Source organism: Solanum stenotomum, chromosome 7 (genome assembly GCF_019186545.1).
Source record: "Solanum stenotomum isolate F172 chromosome 7, ASM1918654v1, whole genome shotgun sequence".
Taxonomy (NCBI): Eukaryota; Viridiplantae; Streptophyta; class Magnoliopsida; order Solanales; family Solanaceae; genus Solanum; species Solanum stenotomum.
The window spans coordinates 48080016-48102332 of NC_064288.1; the positions used below are offsets into that span (position 1 = coordinate 48080016).

Below are 22317 nucleotides of genomic sequence, written 5' to 3' on the forward strand. Positions count from 1 at the left end.
TATGGAGAAAAATCATGTTGGGAGCGCAACCCTCAAATGGACCGAGTCAACAAGAACATATCAATCTTGCAGCACTAAGTATTGTCGCACTTTTATTCTTTGACAAGCAACAAACAGTTGATATGTTTTCACGAATATTGACAATATCTTTTGTTTCAAAATGGCATAAATCTTCTACTATGTAGGTGTTGGGTCAAATCTCAAATGCAGTAGTTACTCTGTCACTTCAAAATAATATCTGCTCAAGAAAACATCTAATTTGTGGATGTTTCAAACATCCACAAATTAAAATTGCAGCGGTTTTTAAAATGCTACAATTAGCAATACCATGAGCATTATTACAATGGTTTTTTCAATACCTCTACAACGATCGACACAAAATGAAATTTGAATTTTTGGAGATTTTGAGAGATTATTGGTGACACAATTTATAACCCCTAAAATATGATATTATTAATGTAAAAATAAATAAATATATTGTTGGGATTTATAAACCCCACAATATGATATTAGTTTTTTTCAAAAAATTATGTTGGGCTATATTATAACCCTCACAATATGATAATAATGATTAAAAAAATAATTAATTAGTGACGATTTCTTTCTGCGACTAATTTTTGCTATTGTAATTTCTTTTCCTATTTCAAATGTGTTTGGTTCTATGTAATTTTGATGATTGACAAAATGACATGAGATACACTAGACTAAAGATAAGTGTGCAAAAATTAAGGATCGGATAATAGTTACTTTTGATAAACTCAAGGAAACAAACATGTGCTGAATTCAAAAACTTACCATCCTCAACTTTCTTCTTTAGCCTTTGTGGAAGAGAGAGAGGAGAGGAGAGATGCAATCGGGAGAACAAAGAAAGAGGAGAGAGGCGAGGGAGAGAAAATAGCGACAAAATCCTAACTATAACTATAAGTTGTAATTCTTTCAAACTATAGTTGTGTATGGTAAATAATATCACATGTTTGCCTATTTACGTAATTTTTTCTTATTTTTAATATAAATAAGTCCAATTTTTCGCCTTTTTGTCTTACTAATTGTTGCCAGAAAAATATGGAACACTTAAATAAGGATTGACCATTTTTTCATGTATTTTCTAGGTGAGAGCGCTTGAGATAACCATCGTCCAAATAACCAACACAAAACTGAACTATGCAGAAACCTGATCGCGCCATGACCATCATATGGTAGTAGTTTAAGGAGTATTATACCGATGAAAAATTATCATCCCATTGTACAGGAATTAGTAAGAAGTATCTTCCTGTTTGCTATTAAACCCCGCATGTGAACCACCAAAATCATTGTGTTCGTCTGAGCATTAACTATACTAGTTATTTCTAAGACATCAAAAGATGCAGCAGACAGTTCTCCGTGGCTATTCTAGAAAATGTCAATCACAAGGAAAATAAAGCAAGCCCTTTGTGATTTTCAGTTGGTACATGTTTAAAGTAGGTGAACCATTTTTGTTGCAGCCAGGCACAACCAAAAAGATGTTGTTCAATATTTCTTTGCGAGCATCGATTCAATGCCATCATAGTCCTAACTCCTTTTTCAATTGGGCAAGGGCTGCTTCAATCTCATCAATATTTTCTTCAATACTGTTATCTCTATCTGTTCTCTTTTGTTTTTCATTACTAGTTCCAGATTGTGCATTGCCCTTCTGGGGTCTCTCGTTGTTGTTTTCGAATTCTACCTCTGCATCGGTTATATTAAGCTCCTTCTCTAAAAACTCAACAAAGTCTTCTCCAATTTCCTGTCAACAGTCAAATTGTAAACTCTAATTCTCTCTATCGCGTGCAAAGTAAAAGTACCACAATTTATTCCAACTCTAATATTTAAATGATATTCATCCAAGGAATCTTGCTCAAACCCAAGGGTAAATAAGCTAGAGACACCTTTTAGGGAAAATAAAGGTTAATACCTAGAGGGTGGTAAGAGGCAAATGATCAAAAGGAGAAAAGATGAAATATAAATTTATCAGTTCTACATTTGTCAATTGTGTTTTTCTTTCTCATAAGTTGAATTTATCAAATTCATACCGCCAATTCTTCCCACAAACTCTTTGGTTTTCCCGTGGAAGCAACATTTGACTCCCAATTCTGAAATTCTTCTTGGAGATCCTTAAAGAAGTCCGCTGCAGAAAGAAATTAGACTTGAGCACATGACTCTCTCAACTGCAAGACAAGCTATATATGAAAAATGTCCTAGGACAGTTGACGATAATGGATACTGTATCTTTAACTACAATCTACCTATGGTTATTTGAGCATCCTTGAAAAAGCTACCTGCAGCATGAAGGGGTTAAACATAAGAATGTAAAGCAAAAAAAATGCCTTACTGCATAGATTAACGTATATTTCTGTTTTATTTTCTTGCTTTTGGTTTTTGTTTTTAGTTTTGAGCATTCTTTTTGTTTAGTACAAACATACAGTTTCTTAGCATGAATATCGTAGGTGAAACCTCTTGAACACTTAAATTACTGGCCTTATACTTGGATGTTGTGTGTGGAAGTAATGCTACATTCAAAGATATTGGTGCCATGTAACTATTTTGAGGTATCACAAACAATATTCAACATTGGGTTCAAACATCCAACTCTATTACATGATTCAGGTTCTGTGGTGGATTTGACATCCACAATCCCCCGTCACCCGTGCTGTTTGTCTATAGAAGTCTGGGGAGTGGGGGAAGCCTGAAGAGCTAAATGTCATGGTAAAAGTTAGACCTCAATCCTCATAAAGTAAGATATTCGTTCTACTTTTTGAGCTGGTGCCTATAAAATCAGCAAATGTATCCCCCAGAAGTCCAACCTAAATGCTATCGTTCGTAAAGTTTACAATTCAATCAAGAAACTGGAGGCATATCAGATTACACACTCTAGTTCATTAATTGATGGATGATAGATGCTTTAACCATTCACGTTATAATTCTGATAAGAGTTATCTAGTACTTTTTGAGGACAGAATTGATAGAGATTTTGAACCATCTCCTGACTTCGAGATGGCCAGGTAAAACCACTTTTGCTTTAGTATGAGGCTTTGCGGACTATTTGTAGAAAACTATTTTTTTTTATTTGTCTGGACATAAGCAATCACGCATACTAACAAAATGAAAGAACAAGTCAGCAGCAAATATCAAATTAGCAAAGATGTTTTACCAAAGCTATAAAAATCTTCTTCATCTGCAGCACTTCTATTTTGTTCTGCTCCACTATAATATGAATAACTTGAGGTGTCACTTCTTGAATCATATCTCTTCCTGGTTTTGGAGTTCAATAGTGTGTTGTATGCATGCTTAATCCTCATAAACTTTTCTTGAGCATTGTGCTATACAGAAAGAAATCAAACAAATCTGGAGAAGCACTTAAATAAAAAAAGGTTTTGTTCACTCAAAAGGAAGAAAAGTTTTAGTTCCTATCCCCGTTTTAACTAGAGGCAATCTGTTTTTCTTTTTTCTTTCCTGTCGCCAACAAGGATTATGCAAACAAAGTGTAAAGAGAAAAGGTAATTTAACATATGATGCCTTGATTTCAAGTAAAATAAATTGTGTTGCACTATATATGAAATTTCTGTTGCTAGATTAACATATTCTGTTATTACTTGGTCCTGAGTGGACAAGTGGGATACAAAGCAAGCATCGGACTTTACAACTGATGAATCACTACAGCTGTAAGCAACAATGACAAATGTCATCTTTTGTACGACAATTTGGTGATTCCAAGGTTGAAGGCCATAGCTTTCTTCATTATATGAACTGTCACGAGGTCAAGAGATGAGATAACACTACCAGCCCGAAGTACGCAGCAAAACTCAGCCTCGCCCCAAAAGGGATAAAAGTTAACTTGTAGAACAAAATAAAGCAGTGAATAAGTAACTACACTTCTTCAACCCTTAACTGCCAAAAACTGGAAAAAGGACATACACAAAGACAACCACTAGTATAGAAACCGAGAGAAATCCACATTCAAGACCCTGATCCCTAATCATCACCACCTTTCTTCTTTTCTTGTTTCAAACAGTAAACAGTGTTAAGTCACATACCAACACATCTTAACAACTTTAGACATTTTAGCCATCATCACTTCTGCAAATATTTGTGTGATAATATATAGCATAGAGGGACCGGAATTTGATCACATAGAAGCATTGCTTTAAGCCTATGCAAATTAAAGATTTTATCAATCAGAGAATAGTTCAGTGACACACGATAACAAGCTGAGCAACCACAAAATTATGTACCAGTCTATGTACAAATTTCTCTCTTTTCACTCTTTGAGAATACACAAACATCACTTGCAAAGCAGTGTAGAGAGTTTCTAAAGTTCGACTTTCAGGCACAATCCACGAATTCTGTTAATTGCGGATTTTAACTGAATCCAGATATGTATTTCTTTTTCATGAATATGCCTCAATTGCTGCACATTGTACCTATCTTTACTTCATTGCATTTATGTTCAACAGATACAGAATAGTAACAGCAGTTTACTCTGGTTAAATTTTCTTTGACAACAATCTGAAATGAGGATTTTTACTTTTTAGCATCAGAAACGGACTGCCTCGAAGGTATTACTCCATATTAATTTTCAAACAAGATCAACCTGCAGGAGTACTTAAGACGACGAAAGGCACAACACAAACAGAAACAGAGAGAGCGCTTCCCTATGATAAGAATAACAAATCATGCCACAGAAATGACTAAAATTCAAAGGTTTTACCTCTTTGTTAACATCAGGATGATACTTGAGAGCAAGTTTGCGATAGGCCTTTTTGATTTCATCGGCGGTCGCTGATGAAGATACCCCTAAAACTTCATAAGGAGACTCTTTTCGACTTGCCTTAACCAATATATGTTTGTATTTTTTCCTCTTCTTCCTATAATAGCTACCTGCACTATTCGAGAAGGACATTCGTCTAGGTATCACGAAGCTTCCATACCCAATTCTACAAACAAATCTTGAAGTTAACTCTCTTAGGTTTTGAGGAAAATGAAAATTGTTAACTGGATTTCGAGATAGAACAGATGCAAAATCCATATGCGTTATTGATTGCACGCTTCTGGTTATGTTATCTTTTACAAGAATATAAATGGACGGCTGAAAATTCATCCCTGTCATAATTCATGGATGTATTAAGTTAATTTACCAAAACACCCTATGCTCCAATTTTGGTATTTCTACAGCTCGCAGGCAGTTTTTGGGTAAATTTGAAGCTCTAAATGAGTAGTTTAACGTTTTGTTCCTTGTCTTCCACTGTGAATGGCAACCTACTAAAGCCGGTCCATCGGAGAAAATGCATATATTCTTATAATAAAGTGTCTGTTCTCAAACTAGTTGCTGCACGCCAACTGCTTGATGAAATTGCTAAAAGAACAAGGGGTTCAGTTGCAGATTTGTATGTTACTGAATGTGTAGATAGAGCTGATATGGTTATGGAAAGCAATGGGAATTCCGATGTAACTGATGAGTTATTAGGAGAGTCTATGTTTGATTGTGCTAGCAATTACATGGATGAGGAATATGTAATTGATCAGTTGAGGTATTGTAGTAGTGAAGGAAGTTTTGAGCTTGGAAAATTATATCATGCTTTAATGATTAAGACGGGTATTTGGTTCGATAAGTTTGTAGCTACAGCCCTTCTTAATATGTATGCCAAGTGTGGTGAAATGGCAAGTGCTGAGATGATATTTGGTATGTTGTCTTACGTTGATGTTGCTTCATCTAATAGCATGATTTGTGGGTATGTAAGCAATGGAATGGAATCTGAAGCCTTTGCTTACTTTGTCAAGATGGGTGATATTCTAGATATCGTGTCAAACCATTATACGTACTCGATATTGTTATCTGCTTGTGGGTCTGTTCAAGTAGGAAAACAGTTGCATGCTCAAATTATAAAACTGGACTTTATGTCCCTTACAGTGGTGGGGAATTCAGCTTTGACGATGTACATCAACTTCGGAATGATTGAGGAGGCTGTGAATTTGTTCGAAGGACTTGCTAATAAGAACCATATATCTTGGACTGCATATATATCTGGACTTTACCGTCAAAAAGCTTTCTATAAGGCATTGACACAATTCTGTTTGATGAGAAAGAACAATACTGAACCTAATGAATACACCTACTCTGTGGCCCTTTCATGTGCAGCTTCTGCAGAATATCATGATTATGGTTGCGCACTTCATGCTCAGGTAATTAAAAATGGAATGATCTCAAAGGTATTTGTCGGGACTGCCATAATAGAGATGTACTCAAAATGTGCAGAACTAGGTAATGCTAGAAAACAGCTCAAGGAGATGGGACGCGTAGCATCTTGTGCATCATGGAATGCAGTGATAACCGGCCTTGTTCACAATGGTGAGGTTGGTTCCGGATTGGAGATGTTCCGTAAGATGCTAAATAATGATATTGCTTGTGATGAATATACATGTTCAATTACTCTGAAGGCATGCTCGTTACTGCCATCCCTTGAAATCTGCAGGCAGGTGCATTCTTGGGTAGTTAAGGGAATGTTTGGGGCAAACTTGCATGTGGCGAGTTCATTAATAGAAACATATGCACAATGCGGTAATTTAGAGGATGCTGAGAAGGTGTTCTATCTAACATCTGAACCAGATGGTGTGACATTTAATGCAATGATTAAAGCTTATTCACAGTATGGTAATCCAATGAACGCTATATTCTTGTTTGAAAAGACGGTGGAGAATGGAATATTACCAACGAGCTTCACTTTCCTTGCTGTCATTTCTGCTTGTAGCCATTGTGGTTTAGTTCAACAAGGGAAAGAGTTGTTTGAGTCTATGACTAGAGATTACGGAATATCACCTGAAGAGAATCACTATAGCTGCATGGTTGACCTGCTGAGTAGATCAGGGCAGTTAGAGAATGCTCTCGAATTCATAAACAAGCTTCCAATTGAACCTAAGGCTCCAATCTGGAGACCATTTCTAGCAGGTTGCAGATTTCACGGTTCCCTTGAAATGGCAGAGATGGCAGCCAGTAAAATATTAGAGCATGACCCTGGTGATGCATCAGTTTATGTCACCCTCTCGAACATGTATGTTGAAGCAGGTAAGGTAAGGGATGCACTCAAACAAAGAGAGCTGATGAAGTCTAAGTCGGTCCAGAAGGAACCCGGTTGTAGCTGGTTGGAGGTGAATGCAAAGATTCATAGATTCTTTTCTGGTGATACAAGACATATAGATACGCCAAAACTATATTCGAGATTGGATAATCTGATGCAAAAGATTCAGAACAAAACAAGTCGAGAACTAGGTAAGGTTACGAAAGAGAAATGCTTATTTCACAGTGAACGGTTAGCAGTTTGCTTTGGACTATTGAACTTACCTAAGGGAACCACTATACGCGTATTCAAGAACATTAGGATCTGTTTGGACTGCCATATCACAATGAAGCATATCTCGAAGATTACAAATCGAGAAATCATAATAAGAGATAACTACAGATTTCATCATTTTAAGCAGGGCTGCTGTTCTTGTGGGGATTTCTGGTGACACTGAAGACATGTAACTAGCTTGGTGATTACTTCTTTTCCTCTCTGTACATTGAGGTTGACATGCTACTTAGGTGCAACTCAAACACAAGGGAATCATCATCTGTGTAACCATTCTGAACATTGAAAAAGTTTGGGTTGACAAGGCGTAATGCCGCATGACCGTTTGTTTTTTAAAAGATGAGGTAGCAAAAAGATTGATAGTATTGATTGAAAAATAACTCTCAATATTTTTCTGAAGCATAGCAAAGCTTTAAATAACCTAGTTACAACAAAAAAATCTGCATAATTCGAAACTCAAAAATATCTCAACAAACTAAAACAATCTAATAAAAGTTTAAAAGTCAAATCATCCTAAACCTAGGAAACTTAATTATTAGTTTTAAAAGAAAATTATTGCAGTTACTTGAAGCAATTTTCAACAGTACTCTTCATTTGTTTTAGTTGTTGCAATTTAAAAAAGTTGCTCCTCCGCAATTTCTAGAAAATAACCGATTTAATCGAACCATTGACACTCTAATATAAAATGATAAATAAAAAAAAATTACGTTTGAAATTATTTGCTGACATATTTCGTATCTTTTAAATGTATTGTAATATGTAAATGAGAGGGAATTGCTCGGATGATAAGCACCCTCACTATCAACACGAAGTTGTGAGCAGGGGCAAATCTATGTGTGTCGGTGGGGGTGCCACGACACCTAGTGACCTCGGTTAAAACTCTGTGTAAACATATGTAATACATTTGTAGATGTATAACAAATTGACCAATTATTAAGCTTGCCACCTATTATCAAAAATTGTTGATGTTGCGACTGACAAAAGACTGAATCTGCCACACGGGTGTCGAGGGTTCGAAACCCCTATTCAACCCTTTTTATTTTGGCTTTTTCCTTTTTCCCCATTAATGTGCGTCACCGGCAAGGCTTCGGGGGTTTTCCCCCTTTAGTTCTTCCTTATTTCTATTATATTATTTATTAATCTACTTTACTATTTTTTGCTTTAATTAATTCTTACTTTTTAAAAAAAACTTTCTCTTTCGCTAAGTATTAATCTCATGATATGAATTTTGCGTGTGTATCATATATTAATTAATGAGTACCAAATTTTGAAAGTCATTTAAAATATTAATAAAAATATAATTAAATAGTATTTTAATAAAAAATAAATAATAAAATTTTAAAAATGATGTATATTATTATGTTAGAATTTTTTGAATTTAAAGGTGCTTTTGATATTTTACGTCGTGCTAAGTGAAACAATTGGGTTGAAGCTATAATTTATAAATATTTTTTCTCAACTATATATCTACAATAACACATTGAGGCAATAAAATATGAATATAATAAAGTAATGGTATTAGATGATTTATAAAAGTTCGAATAATTTTGTCAAAGTTTTAGAGAATACTATCTCTTATTACTACAAAAAAAAAATTAAATTGTTTAGGTATCTTTAATATTAGAATATCTAAAAGAACAAATTACTAAATGTGTATATTTGATCAAGTTGTTTATAAATATCGATAAATAGGAGAAACCCACCCATTTATCATATTTAAACATGTGACATCCATAACCTTCAAATTCAGGATCCGTCTCTGATTGTGAATTGAGTCATCAAAGGAGCAAAAGGGGTGGAAGCTCATTGAGAGGGGTTCAAAAAAGGAAAATTACTTATATACACAACTTAAGTTTCTTTCTTCTCCATTTTTCCCAACCTTTTTTAAATATTTCAAAAATCCCTTTTTTATCCCAATTCTTGAAACTTCCGGATACATAAGTGAAACCCACGTTTACCCAGTTCCTTTTCAACTCCTTTTTTTCTCCCTAACACAGTTATCAAGTTGATTTCAAAACGATTCTCTCTCCAGTCAACCAATTTCAAACATTTGAATAGGTAGGGGTTGTCTTCTCCATTGCTGTTTTATTCGAGTTCTTGTTTTTGTTCAAAGTTCTGTTTCTGATACATATGGATAAGGGTGCTTCGTTTAATATTGGGGTTACTCAACCAATTTCTTCTAATACTAATCGAATATATGATTCTGACGATGACAAATGGCTGAAAACAGATCCAATTTTGCCCGACCCACTATAAATGAAGAAGAATCAAAATATTTTCAAATCGAACAAGGAAGCACCATCATCCTCAAAATCAAATGTTGTAAAAAAAACACCCAAAAAGGAAGGAAAACAGCACCTCCAATCTCCAGACCTTCAATGTCCAAAGTATGTGTTTTCGTACTTTTTTTTCAAATTGTCGTGTTTGATATGGTATTTGGTATGTTGGATCTAAACAAACCGATACATTAATTTGCATGTGCTATGGTATATAGGTTATTCAGAGCAAAAATGAAACATTGTTTTTCTAACACCCCAGAAATTTTTTGAATTAAGACTCGAACCATCCTTCATGGTGAGTAGGATTTTACCAAGGAATTCAAAATTTCTTAAGTATTAAGATCACTAGATATAGCACCTTGAGTTCCAAAAAGAATTAAAGAGACTTCATACAAGTCATTCATAGGTTCTTCTAAGTTTTTGGTCAACTTAAAATGATCATAACCTTTAGTACATGATGAGTTAGGTGGCCTATAAGATATCCAATGAAAGTTCTTCAAATTATCTTTCCAACGCCACCGAGTTCTCTAAATCTCGAACTCGTATGAGGGAGATATGCCAGTTTGAAGTCAGGCTGTCCAATTAAGGAAAGTTACCCAAAAATATGAGGGGTGTTTTAGTCTTTTCCTTACTCAATCGGATTTAAGTGTTTTTAGTAATGTTTTAAAAGTCTAAGTTGATTAGAAATAGTTTCATTCATCCCCAAAAGCGTTTAGGGTTTCAGAGAGAAGATTCAAGAGGAGAAAAAGTTCAAAGTTTCAAGCGTTTGTTCAAGAAATTCAAGATTTTGCCAAGAACCTAGTTCTTTGAGGTATGTAAGCTTCCGTAGTGTTGGGTTCGTTCACCCACACGCCAATCATGAGTTTATTTTTCGAATCTATCCATAAATATTGAGCAATTTAATTTCTTCATGAGTTCTTGAAGTTTCCTTATCGATTAAGTTTTGATGTAAGATTCTACTTGGGTCAACTTCAAATAACTATCTCTCTTATAATATAAAGAGTTATATGAGTCATAGCCTATTAAATTAAAGGTATTTGAATCTACTTTCCAACGCCACCAATTTCGCGTCAATCCAATTTCTGAACAAAAAGTTATGACTATTTTAGTAACCTATACAGTGTTGTTACGAATTAGCCGACGGGAAAACATTAAAAAGTGTTGTTTTTATTTTTTTACCTCCAAGAAAATCCTAAAAGAATTTCTTGACTAATAAAAGGCTCAAAACAATCAGATTTTCATCTTTTAGTCCATCATTCCCTTCTCTCTCAAACCCTAGGGCAAAACCCGAAGGAAAAATCAAAGTAGAAGACTTCATTCAAGATTCTTTCAATCTTTTTCAAGATTCTTCTTCAAGGTAAGTTTTTCTCCAAGAATTCCATTCTTTCTAACTCAAGTTCCTCCATACAATTATGAATCACTTATGAAAATAATAAATCTTGGCCATAGAGATTTCAAGAAACTAATTCAAGAATCTCAAGAAAGGATTTCTTGATTATTTACCTTCAAGCTAGAGTTTCAAGGCTTCTAATCAAGTTCTTCTTCGAGGTTCTTCAAGAACCTTGTATTTTCATGTATGTAAGGCTATCATAGTGTTGGACTAGTTCGTCCTCATGCCCTACATCTACTTTCAAATCAGTAAAAGAGAAATCTAGGATTCTACCCCTAGATTTGAGTATTCTTGAGCTAAGGTCATTTTGAGTTCTTGAATTCCCGATTCTTTTAAAAATGCTATTCCTAAGTATTGAGTTTCTATATTTTTATTGAGATCCTTGAGTTGACTTGTTCATGTCTATAATTCAATATGAATATAAATTTTGAGAAGTTTTTCAAAGCCAACCTTGAATTTTAAATTGAGTTTTGAGGAAGTAAATATGAAAATGAGAAGAGTCGTATACATGAGTTTCATATTGTTATTTAGACCCTTGAGTCGAGTCGTTCATGCCCATAAATTACGCATGAACTCCATCAGTTGAGTATCTTTGAGAGGATTAGTATCTTCAAGTTCTAAGTCTTGAGTACTGAGTTCCTAATCATTTTGGGATTATATTCCTAATCATGAGGCTACTACACGTTACTCATGAAGGTCCTTGAGTTGAGTAGTTCATGCCCATAATTTTACTTGAACCCTGTGAATCGAGCAGTCTAGAGATGAGTAGTATCATTGAGTCTTGAGTTTTGAGTACTGAGGTACTTTATTGTTATTAAGATCCATGAGTTGAGTCGTTCATGTTCATAATTCCACATGAACCCTATGATTTGAGTTATAATTTAAAAAAAAAACATTTTAAAGCCAACACTTAAGTTCTTAAACTGAGTTTTGAGAAAGTAAAGATGAGTTTTGAGAAAAGAGTTTTTCTAAAACATGATTAGTATGACAATCGAGTATGCCATCAATGTATGAGCAGTATGGTATCTAGATATACCATCAATGTTTATGCAGTATGACTTCCCGAGTCATCAATGATCATATTATAATATGATTTTGAAATATTTTTGAGAAAGAGCAGAGTTGAGTTCATTTTCTTTAAAATGATATGTGGGAACTAGGTATTCCCAATATTCAATCTTTTCACATTGAAGATGAGAGGAAACTGAGATTTTTAAAAGTGTTTTGAGCAGTTTGAGTATCATCTCTTTTAAGAGAAAGATTTACGAGTAATAATCTCAAACCACAGAAAAAGTTATGTTTTTAAACATATGAGCTAATATATTGTGGGAGTAGTATTGAACATCGATATGGGGAGAGTTCAGATAACTCACAGCCCCCATAAACCATGTAGCCAACGTGGGTAGAAAAGGCCACACTTTTTAGATGATTCCTTAATGCTTTTTAGCATAGACTAGTGGATCCGCTTAGTGAGTAGGTATTATACCCTGGCAAAGTATAGGATAGCTCTGGCAGCGTGGCGAGACATTGTATCATCACATAGCTCATAGTGATGGTTGTCGGTTAGAAAAACTCCCACAGAGATATTTGTATTTTTATATACACAGAGTTTAGTTGTATTTTCATATACAAACAGAGTTTATATTGTATCCTTGCATACAAAATGAGTATATTGTATTCTTAAATACATTGAGTTGCTTTCTATTGTTTTAAAAGCTTTCCATATATTGCATCTCTTATTGTTGCTTTATATTGAGTTGAGTATCCAGAGTTTGAGTACCAAGAGTCGAGTGTCTTATTATTGAGTTGAGTCTTATTTCACTGAGTTGAATATCTTATTATTGAGTTGAGTCTTATTTCACTGAGTTGAATATTTTATCTTTGAGTTTAGTATCTTATTCCTAAGTTGAGTTAGATGAGTGAGTTGAGAAGAGGTAAGTATGTTTATTTTTATCAAGTTCAAGTTTATGTTATGCTTTAGAATTCCCCTTACATGCTCGTACATTCCACGTACTGAGCCATTTATCCTGCATCATTTCATGATGCAAATACATGTATTTAGGGTCATCAACAGGCGCTTCGTTGATACCACATGCAGTTCGAGTTAGCTATGGTGAGACTCGTTACTTCATGAGGGTTCCACTTGTACTTTCAGTTATATCAGTTGTTAGGATGTTGTGGGTCTTGTCCCGACTTCTATCTTTGTCAGTTACAGGCTTCATAGATAGAAAGTAGAGTTTGAGAAGTCTGTTTCATTTATTTTATTAAATGTTTTAAAGACTTGAGTTGCCTATTGTTGGCTTGTTGAATATTTCATTTATATTCAGAGTAAATTATTTGAGTTAAAACTTTGTATTTGAGTTTCATGAATTTTATTCAGTTTTTAAGCTTTTGTATGCTTGAGTTAGTCTTCCGCTTGTAGTCAACTATGATGAGGGTTCGCTTGGGGACCAACAATGGTTCTCAAGTGCCGGACACGTCCAGGGTGTAGACTCGGGTCGTGACAGTTTTACATTACAGTGTTCTCATATTCATTTGGATACTAATCGATTTGTAAAGGGTTGGTACATTAAAACCCTAATTTCAACATAATAATGAATAAGTGGTTGGATTGTATCATATAACGAAGTTCAATCTGAACTCTTGTATGTAATGTTCTCATTAATGTATCATATAACTTCTATATATTTGCTTTTGAAATTTGAATGAGTATATGATACATTTATTTTTTGTGCATCAATAAAACAAGGGGGATACATTGCTGTTTAAATTAGTTTTTTTCACATATATGCTTTATGTTTGTTTTGTATTTTTACTAATAGTTCGATTGTTGTATCAAATTTCAAATTTCATAGTTGGTCATTTGTTAGTTATATTCATAATATTGTATCATATACAATACACTATGTTCATAATATACAATAAAGCTTTGTTTGTGTTGATTTGATGTTTTTTATTCATGTATCATATACAATATAGAGTAGTCATGTTTCAAACTTGTTCTATTATGTATCAGTGAATGTTAGTCGTATTCATCTGCTTTAATATCCCAGATCATCAAAGGATTTTCAATCCCTACAGGATTACTATAGTATTTTGTAGACGGTGTTTACATTCCGGTTAACTGTGATGGACAGTTTCATTGGGTGTTGACTGTTGTTGAACTGAAATAGAGGTTAATACGCATATATGACTCAGCATTAGGCTAAAGGAAAAAAGTACATGATGGCGAGATAAGAAAGTTGTTGAAAATGCTACCTTCTTACCTTCTCAACAGTGGATTCTTTGAAAAACAAAGCGAACAAACTGGTCAGAACTTAATGCATATAAAGACAAAGATATTGGTACACTTTTGGAGCTACAACATCCATTCAATGTTGAATTTGCCGAAGATATTATGCAACAAAGAAGTGATAACTTGTAAGTATTGTATCTTCTTGTTTTGAATCGTCTGTATAATTTATTTTTATAATTTATATTATGCATTGTTTGTAGAGACGGTGGGTTATATGTAGCTATATTTGTGGAGTTCTTGAGCGACCAAATTGATATGCCCCAAGATGATTTCCGTCTAGAGTATCTATGCAATAGATATGCAACATTGTTATGAAGATATGACATCGACAAGGTCAATGTTGGATACATCCGCGAAAATGATGATCTACCAAAGCCTAAAGGGTCAATCCACACCACCATTCGAAGAAGATTTGGTTCACATAAAGTAGTGATTAATTATCTATGCATAGAAAATGTTTTTATATTTTTTGTTTTTAAGACAATTTCACTTAAGTTTTAGAGTGTTTCTCTATAAACTTATTCATATTACAGTATTTTGTAATTTCTTAATTTTCATGTTTTCAATATATTGCTATTGATACATTATGTACCACTTTATTCTTAGAGTAGTAACCGTTGTTTTTCAAAAAAAAATTCTTCTTCAAATCGCTGATAAATATGAAAAATGCACTATCTTTTAGTCTTGTTTTGGAACAACGTATTTTTGATTATGAAGATATTGATTGGGCTAAACATAGATCTAAAAAACTTCACGATCCTTTAGTAATGACGAAGGTAAATATTGAAAAGTTGAAGAATGATGTCCCTTCATCTTTGAAAGCAGAGGTTGTTAAAACCCCCCAAAAAGAGGGTCGAAATTTTGCTCCCTCAATTTTTCGACCATCCTTACCTTAATATGTTTTATAGACACTATATCTAGTTTTAATAAGTATATGATACACACATTTTGTTGCATGTTCAATGAGTATCATGTTAAATGTTGTATCAATAAAAAAATATCTTATTTAACATGTTTCAGATACATTATATCTAGATTTAATAAGTATCTGATACAAACATCGTGTGTCATATTCATTGAGCATCATGTTTAATGAGTATTATGTTCAATCAGAAATGTATACAAGGTTGAAAATATTAACATGTCAATTTATTGTATCAGAAATTCATCATCTAATAGTAACTTGTAGTGTATATTAATATAACAATGGAAAATCTAAAAATCGAATTGATCTTTAATCCTAACTTAATGTATATAAAACATAACAATAATTCAAAAAAGATTTTATCAATCATCTTTCGGAAAGAAAGTACAAGTTCTTCGATTGTGACCTTCTTGTCCATAACTTTCACAACAATTTGTGTTTGTGCTTAGCTTTTCAAGTTAAATTTTTTCCTTCTTTTCCTTGGTCGTCCTGGCATCATTTTGTACCTATGTGGTAAGATAATTTCTTCCAAAACAAATTTTGGAACTGACCAATCATCCTTATCCGACATTGAAACCATTGTAACTTCATATGTGTTTGCTAATGCATTTGATTTGTAGTAATCAGAGCATTAGGGATGTATATTTGTAACTTTTTTTTCCTGACAGAGGCCTTCAATTTCCACGAACAATCATCTGATAAACACACTAATACGTAGCTGCAATTTTAATAGATACATTATAAAAGTTATTGTTTCATGTATCATTAAAAAAAATAGAGAAGAAAAATTAAATACTACATTCTAAATTGGATAATAAATACATTAAAAATGTATTCTCTTCATTGCTGATACATTAAAAAAAATAAAGAAATTCACATACTGATAATTTCAAAAAATATAAATTCACAACACACTCACTCTAACTGTATGGAGTTGTATCCAATAATTCGCATGTATAAAACTCATTTTTGTTTTCATTAATGTATCATTTGCATATATATCCTTTTACAAATTTAAAAATAAAAATAAATAAACCACATGTATTTGATACTTTATATAAACAACAAAATAGCTCACCAATCTGCAAACCTATTACATGCTAGTCTAATTAGTATTGTATCAAACTCTAACCATTAATGTATCATGTCTTATATATCAATATACAAATTTTAAAAAAATCAATAATTAAAATGGATAATGAATACATTAAAAATTAAAAGTAATTCAATTATTGATACATTTAAAATTCAGAATCACATGTACATGATACATGAAATTAAGCGTGCAACTAGCTATAATTGTATCAAGTTCTATCCAATAATTCACATGTATCAAGATAAAATTGTATCTATTTTTGTAGTCAGTAATGTATAATGGCACAAGGTATTTCGTCTAGTTGAAATTTCACATGTATCAAAGAACAATTGTGTGTGCACAAGGTATTCGCCTAGTTGAAATCTCCCACAATTACATATTTTTCGCTCAAGGCTAACAATGTATCTTCTTTCAAGAATAACATTGTGTCAGGACTTATGTATCAAAAATCAAAAATACTAATTCACAACTTAAGAACAAGACAGTATACTTACTTCAATACTTAAAGTATTGAATCATCAGTGTTGCAAATTCATTTTTCCAGACAATACAAGGCAAACTCTTTAGAATGATGAATAGCCGCCAGAACCACAAGTTCAGCTCGCTCAACTGTGACAATATCAAATAAGTCGCGCACATAAAACTTCTACTAATTATATTAAATTAATAAACCTGCAACTTATGGATAAAGATAATATCAAAGGAAAAGAATAGATTTTTGATGTATCTATTATCCAATTTAGATATAAAAATACCTTGGGTACCGTTTTCCCCAACTTCGACACAAGCAATTTCACCGGATGTAGCATCAAAGCAATGCATCTCTTCAGCCATCTTGTCTATTGTATCAATGGACAATTTGAGATTCTATTCAGCTGTAATGGCGGATTTTAGATTTACAAAAGAAATCGTTTGTCCAACAACTATTCCATCACTATTGTATCGTTCATAACTCAGATCGCTCACCCAAATTTTTGAATATCTCAACAAAATTGATATATTCATCATGTATAAGCAATGGTGGTCATCTATTTTGGATTTGTTATGATTTGGGATAGATGGAGGAGAAGAAAATTTGAATTTTGAATTCTCTGAATCTGTTATAGATTGGAATAGATTGATATCAATCTGTTTTGCGTGATTCGTGGGACTGATAATTGATTTTATGTTTAGAATCCTTTTTAAGCGCAACAATCAAATTATTTTATGTAGCAGACGTTTTTTATCCGACTGAATATAATGTATCCGGAGGCTACAATTTTTAATAAATTTTTGTAAAATAGAAAAGAATAGGAAAAATATGTAATTTAACCTTTACACTATGGGATTTATGTAATTTATACTTAAAAAAGTGTGAGTAATGCAACATTTTTATTATTAATGATGACGTTGTCATTGGTAATTTGTTCAAGGTTTGCAATGGATCCTGAGCTAGTAGGATAGACCTTATCGTTTCATATGTTTCTTATTTGTCATCTACTCCTGTAAGAAAATATGTACTTTTTTCTTCTCCTCTCTTGATTTATAAAGACGCTTCTAGGTTGCATGTATAGTTTACACATGTGCTTCAGGTATCTTTATAATTTATAATTTTTTCTCACAACTTTGTTAGTTTCCCTTTGTAAACAACTATATATGGTCATGCCCTTATGTCTACAGTACCTTTTTGGTATTGTTGTTCGATGTCAAAAATATTTATTTTGAGAAAAAAAATAAATTACTTTTTTAAAAAAAATTAAGCATTTGACAAATTAGAAAAACTGATTTTAAATGGAAGTAGAAGTAGGTTTTTTGTTGTTGGGAAGAAGCTAAAAAAAAAAATAACAGAAGTAGAAAGTTATTTTTTTTCAAGACTAAAATATCGCTTTTGTATATACATATCTACCAATATATTCCTTGTTAATTAATTGACATATCTCATAAGTTTGGTTAAGTTTCATTTAAGAATTTTTTTTATTTTTTATTTTATGTTTATAAGTTATTATTTTATATATTATATTACATATTATTTTGCAGAATCAAAAAAAGAAAGTGACAACAATATTATTGCAAGATTAAAAAAAATAAAAGAAATTAACAATAAAGATTTTAGCCCTCTCAAGAAAGTGACAACAAACCCAAATTATTTTTTTAAAAGCTTTTTTTTTTCAGAAAAATTATTTTTGAAAACTATTTCTAAATATAAGCAGTTTTGAGCAGTAATGTCACACATACTCTAAGTATGTTTAACCTTGAGTTATAACAATCACATTTTCGGGTATCCTCTCACAATAACTTGGCTTTTTTTCTATGAGATATAGTCGAGTGAAGTGTAGGTTCAATGGTTTTTTAATTTACGAAACAAACAATAAATTAATTGTCCACCAAGCTTTAAGATTCAGAGATTCTTTGTCTAATTTTTTTATTGTTCCATTCGAATTCTTTAATGCCTGTAGGGTCGTCCTCATGATCCTAACCCTTTCTTAGGTTTTCACCCTCCAGTTTTATAATTGTTTTGACAATTTTAGGATTTTCTTCGACATGGTGTTATATGGAGAAATTGTCCGCTTTTGATTCATCTTTTTTAATTTTTCACACTAATCCCCTTATCTTTGTCTCTGGTAATGATCACGTTATTTAGAATTTTCACTATCCTCGTTAGTATAGCTCTGATACTATAATAAATGGATTTTAAGTACTCTAACTTAACCTCAAAAGTGGATTAAGAGGTATTAGAGTCCATCACCTATTTGAAATCAAATATTGTAGTTAATTTTAAATTAAATTGTCGTAGCTTATTCTTTGTAACAAAGGATTATTCTTCCTTTAGAATAAGTATTAGATTAGGACTCTTATACTTATTGTCATTATGTACAAAATCTATAAATACAAAACAAATACGGCAGAGCTATAATCTGCTCTTATTTTCTCAAAAGCTTCTCATACTTATTCTTCATATGGTATCAGATTTGCCCTTCGATCCTATGGCCGATTCTCATAATTCCGACAATCTGCTGTCCCTCGCAAAACAATCCAGTTCTTCCACCACTATCCAACTACCAAACCTTTCCCTCAAACTCAACAGGAACAACTATTCCCTTTGGAAAGAAAACACCTCAGACATACTCAAAACCTTTTCTCTTGACTTCTCTGTTCTTGGTTTTAATCCTCCTCCAAAAATCATTACTGTCACCCCGAATTCAATCGCTACCGCTACAGATTCCTCTACCACCCAATCACAATCAGAAATTACTTCTCTGCCTATGAGGAATGGCGACACAATGATCTTCTTATTCTAGTTTGGCTTCGTCAAATAAATTGTTATCCTCCTCTTGGTCACTTAACTCAAGCCACCTCCTCCCATGATGCTTGGACCAAAATAGAGTGTATGTTTCAGTCACAGACGCGTGCTCGAGTCATACAATTAAAATCTCAACTTCAAAACCTTTCTAAGGGCAATCTATCCATCCTAGAGTATTTTGAGAAAGAAACGTACAATTATTGATTCTTTAGCAGAAAGTTTGTACGTTGTACAATATGACTTTATCTCTTTTATTTTTAATGGCCTTGATTTTTCGTATGGAATTTTCAAGGATGCATTTAATATGTGTTCTGGACTTGTCACTCCTGAAGAACTGTTTGGACTCCTTCTTCAAGAAGCAGAACGCTTAGCCGAAGAACTTCGCTCTACTACCATTAACACTCAATTTGGCTTCGCTCCTTCTCATGCTATGTTAACACAAAGTTCAACCTTTCTTCAACCCACCTACCCCTCAACACAAACAAATCTTCTATTCTTGGCCAGTCCCCGCTCTCTAATTATTTAGCCCACAATTCTTCAAATCATGTTCAATCTATGGTACCCCAGCATTATCCACATTCATCTTAGTTTAATAATCGTCCGTCCAAGCATCGTGTTCAATGTCAAATATGTGGTAAAACTAATCATGATGCTCGTAATTGCTACAATCGCTCCAATGAAAAAGATTTTCCACCAACAAGGCAACCACCGTCGCGGCCAACTCCCAAACAAGCACATCTTGCTTCTCCTTCAACTATTGTTGATCCTACCTGTGTCACAATCCAGACCGTCGTGATTGGCACTCACCCTAACCCTCATGTAACATCTAGCAATTTGAGATAGCTAGGAAGAAGCTAAGAATTTGAAATAGTCATTTTTGGAAAGAATGAAAATCTAGAAATTTACTTAAGTTAGGAAAAAGGTGAGTTTTTGGTCAACTTCAAATGGTTGGAAAGATCTTGGAATGATCTTTCCAACACCGCCAAGATTGCGTAAATCTGAGTTCGTATGAGTGAAATACGCCTATTGGAAGTTGGGCTATTAAGATAAGGAAATGTCCAATCCGGATTTTTGAAGGGTACTTCAGTCTTTTCCTTATCCAATTAATTAAATTCGTTTTTAGTGAATTAATTAAGGTTCTAAATTGAACTTGGTCAGTTTTACGCTTTTGAAAAAGAGTTAGAGTTTTAGAGAAGAGGAAAGAAGAGGAGAAAAGAGAAGGAGAAGCAAGGAAATCGTCAAGTTCGGCGAGTTTAGCTTGTGGATTTCGTCGGGGGTAAGCCCTACAAGGTATGTGAGATCATATAGCATTGGGTTAGTTTACCCACGCGCCAATCATGATTTATTTCAGCGAATTTAAGTTCTTGAAAGCTTAGAAATTGAGTTCTTGATGGGTTTGTTGAAGTTCTATTATATTATTGATTTGTTGAAATCGTTGAGGAGTTGTTTGATCTGAATCTATGATTTTAGGTTTGATTTTGGGTAGAATCTAATATACTTTGAACATTTAATCGATTCGAAGTGTTTGGGGAAAGAACCCATGGAGTTTAGAGGGTTTAGAGCTGGAAAACAAAGAAGAAATTTTGTTGGTCGAAATCTGGACATGCCTCCGCGTCGCGGACCCAGTCCCCAGAACTGAGAAAAATTGTTTCGCGGAGCGGAGCAGTCATGGACCGTTCTACCTCAAAAGTTGTTTTTGAAACCAAAAATTAAAAATGTCTCCGCGTCGCGGACCCACCCTCAAATATTGATTTTTGGTCTTATCTTATGGTTAGCCATATAAAATCATTCCTAAACATCATGAGATCTTTTCAATCACAAATCACAAACCTTGAGTCCATAATTCAATTCAAGGACCAGTTAAGAGTCAAGTCAAGAGCAGTTAAAATCAAAGTCAAGAAAAGTTCTTAGAGTCTTCCAAAAGTCTTTTCCAAATGTTTTAACTTTGTTTTAAGACTTAAAGTTCAAGTTGAGTAAAGAGTAAAAATTAAAGCTTGAAGTTCATTTCTTCAAAAGTATATGGGGACTATGTATTCCCAAAGAGTTTAAAATGTTTTCACATATAAACAAGAAAGGAAACCTCGATTTCCAAAGAGCCTTCGGGCTAGTTTTCAGAATAGAGTAAATGCTTTCATAATTAAGCAAGAGGGGAAACTTTGATTTCCAAGATAGCCTTTGAGCTAGGTTTTTGAGCAAGTATCTCAAATCACAGAAAGAAATATATTTTTAAACATAAAGAGTTAGTATCATATTTTGGGAGTAATATTGAGCACCGATATGGGGGATCGTTCAGAGAACCCACATCCCCCATAAAGCATGTAACCATCATGGGTAGAAAAGGGTTATAATTTTTAGATGAATCCTTTAATGCTTTTTAGCATAGACTAGTGGATCTACTTAGTGAGTTAGGTCCTATACTCTCGGCAAGGTATAAGATGGTCCTTAGCAGCGAGAGGTAAAGTGTTGTATCATCATTATAGCTCTTAAGTGATGGTTGTCGGTTAGAGAAACTCCCACAACAGTATTTTATATTTTTATATACATCAGTTTATTTGAATTTTTACATACATCTCAGAGTTGTATGTATCTTTGCATACACACAAAGTTGACATCATGTTTTAAACAGTTTTTTTTATATTGCACTTGTTTTTAAATTGTTTTATATTGAAATGAGTCTAGTTATGTTGAATTGCG

At 33.3% G+C, this 22317-nt stretch overlaps 2 protein-coding genes across 3 annotated transcripts; one reads left to right on the forward strand and one right to left on the reverse strand.

Annotated features, from left to right (window-relative positions):
- Positions 1-1406: 1406 nt before the first annotated feature.
- Positions 1407-5118, reverse strand: LOC125870998 (uncharacterized). Of its 2 annotated transcripts, XM_049551566.1 has the most exons (5): positions 4724-5118; positions 3167-3335; positions 2262-2294; positions 2049-2143; positions 1407-1762 (listed from the first exon to the last, which is right to left on the reverse strand). In XM_049551566.1, exons 1-5 carry the CDS (start codon positions 5111-5113, stop codon positions 1541-1543), a joined length of 909 nt encoding a protein of 302 aa, XP_049407523.1. In that variant the 5' UTR covers positions 5114-5118; the 3' UTR covers positions 1407-1540. The 2 variants fall into 2 exon arrangements, with proteins under 2 accessions (XP_049407523.1, XP_049407524.1); XM_049551567.1 differs by lacking the exon at positions 2262-2294 and having other exon boundaries at positions 4724-5095.
- Positions 5119-5223: 105 nt separating this feature from the next.
- LOC125869976 (pentatricopeptide repeat-containing protein At3g24000, mitochondrial-like) lies at positions 5224-7518 on the forward strand. The gene has a single exon (XM_049550355.1). It carries the CDS (start codon positions 5224-5226, stop codon positions 7516-7518), a length of 2295 nt encoding a protein of 764 aa, XP_049406312.1.
- The last annotated feature ends 14799 nt before the right edge of the window (positions 7519-22317 follow it).

Coding starts and splice junctions, on each gene's coding strand:
- LOC125869976 (XM_049550355.1), top strand. CDS start 5,224: ATGAGTAGTTTAACGTTTTGTTCCTTGTCTTCCACTGTGAATGGCAAC.
- LOC125870998 (XM_049551566.1), bottom strand. CDS start 5,113: ATGAATTTTCAGCCGTCCATTTATATTCTTGTAAAAGATAACATAACC. Junction 2,144..2,261: donor GGATGCTCAAATAACCATAG/GTAGATTGTAGT, acceptor TTCTTTCTGCAG/CGGACTTCTTTAAGGATCTC. Junction 1,763..2,048: donor GTTTGTGGGAAGAATTGGCG/GTATGAATTTGA, acceptor GACTGTTGACAG/GAAATTGGAGAAGACTTTGT.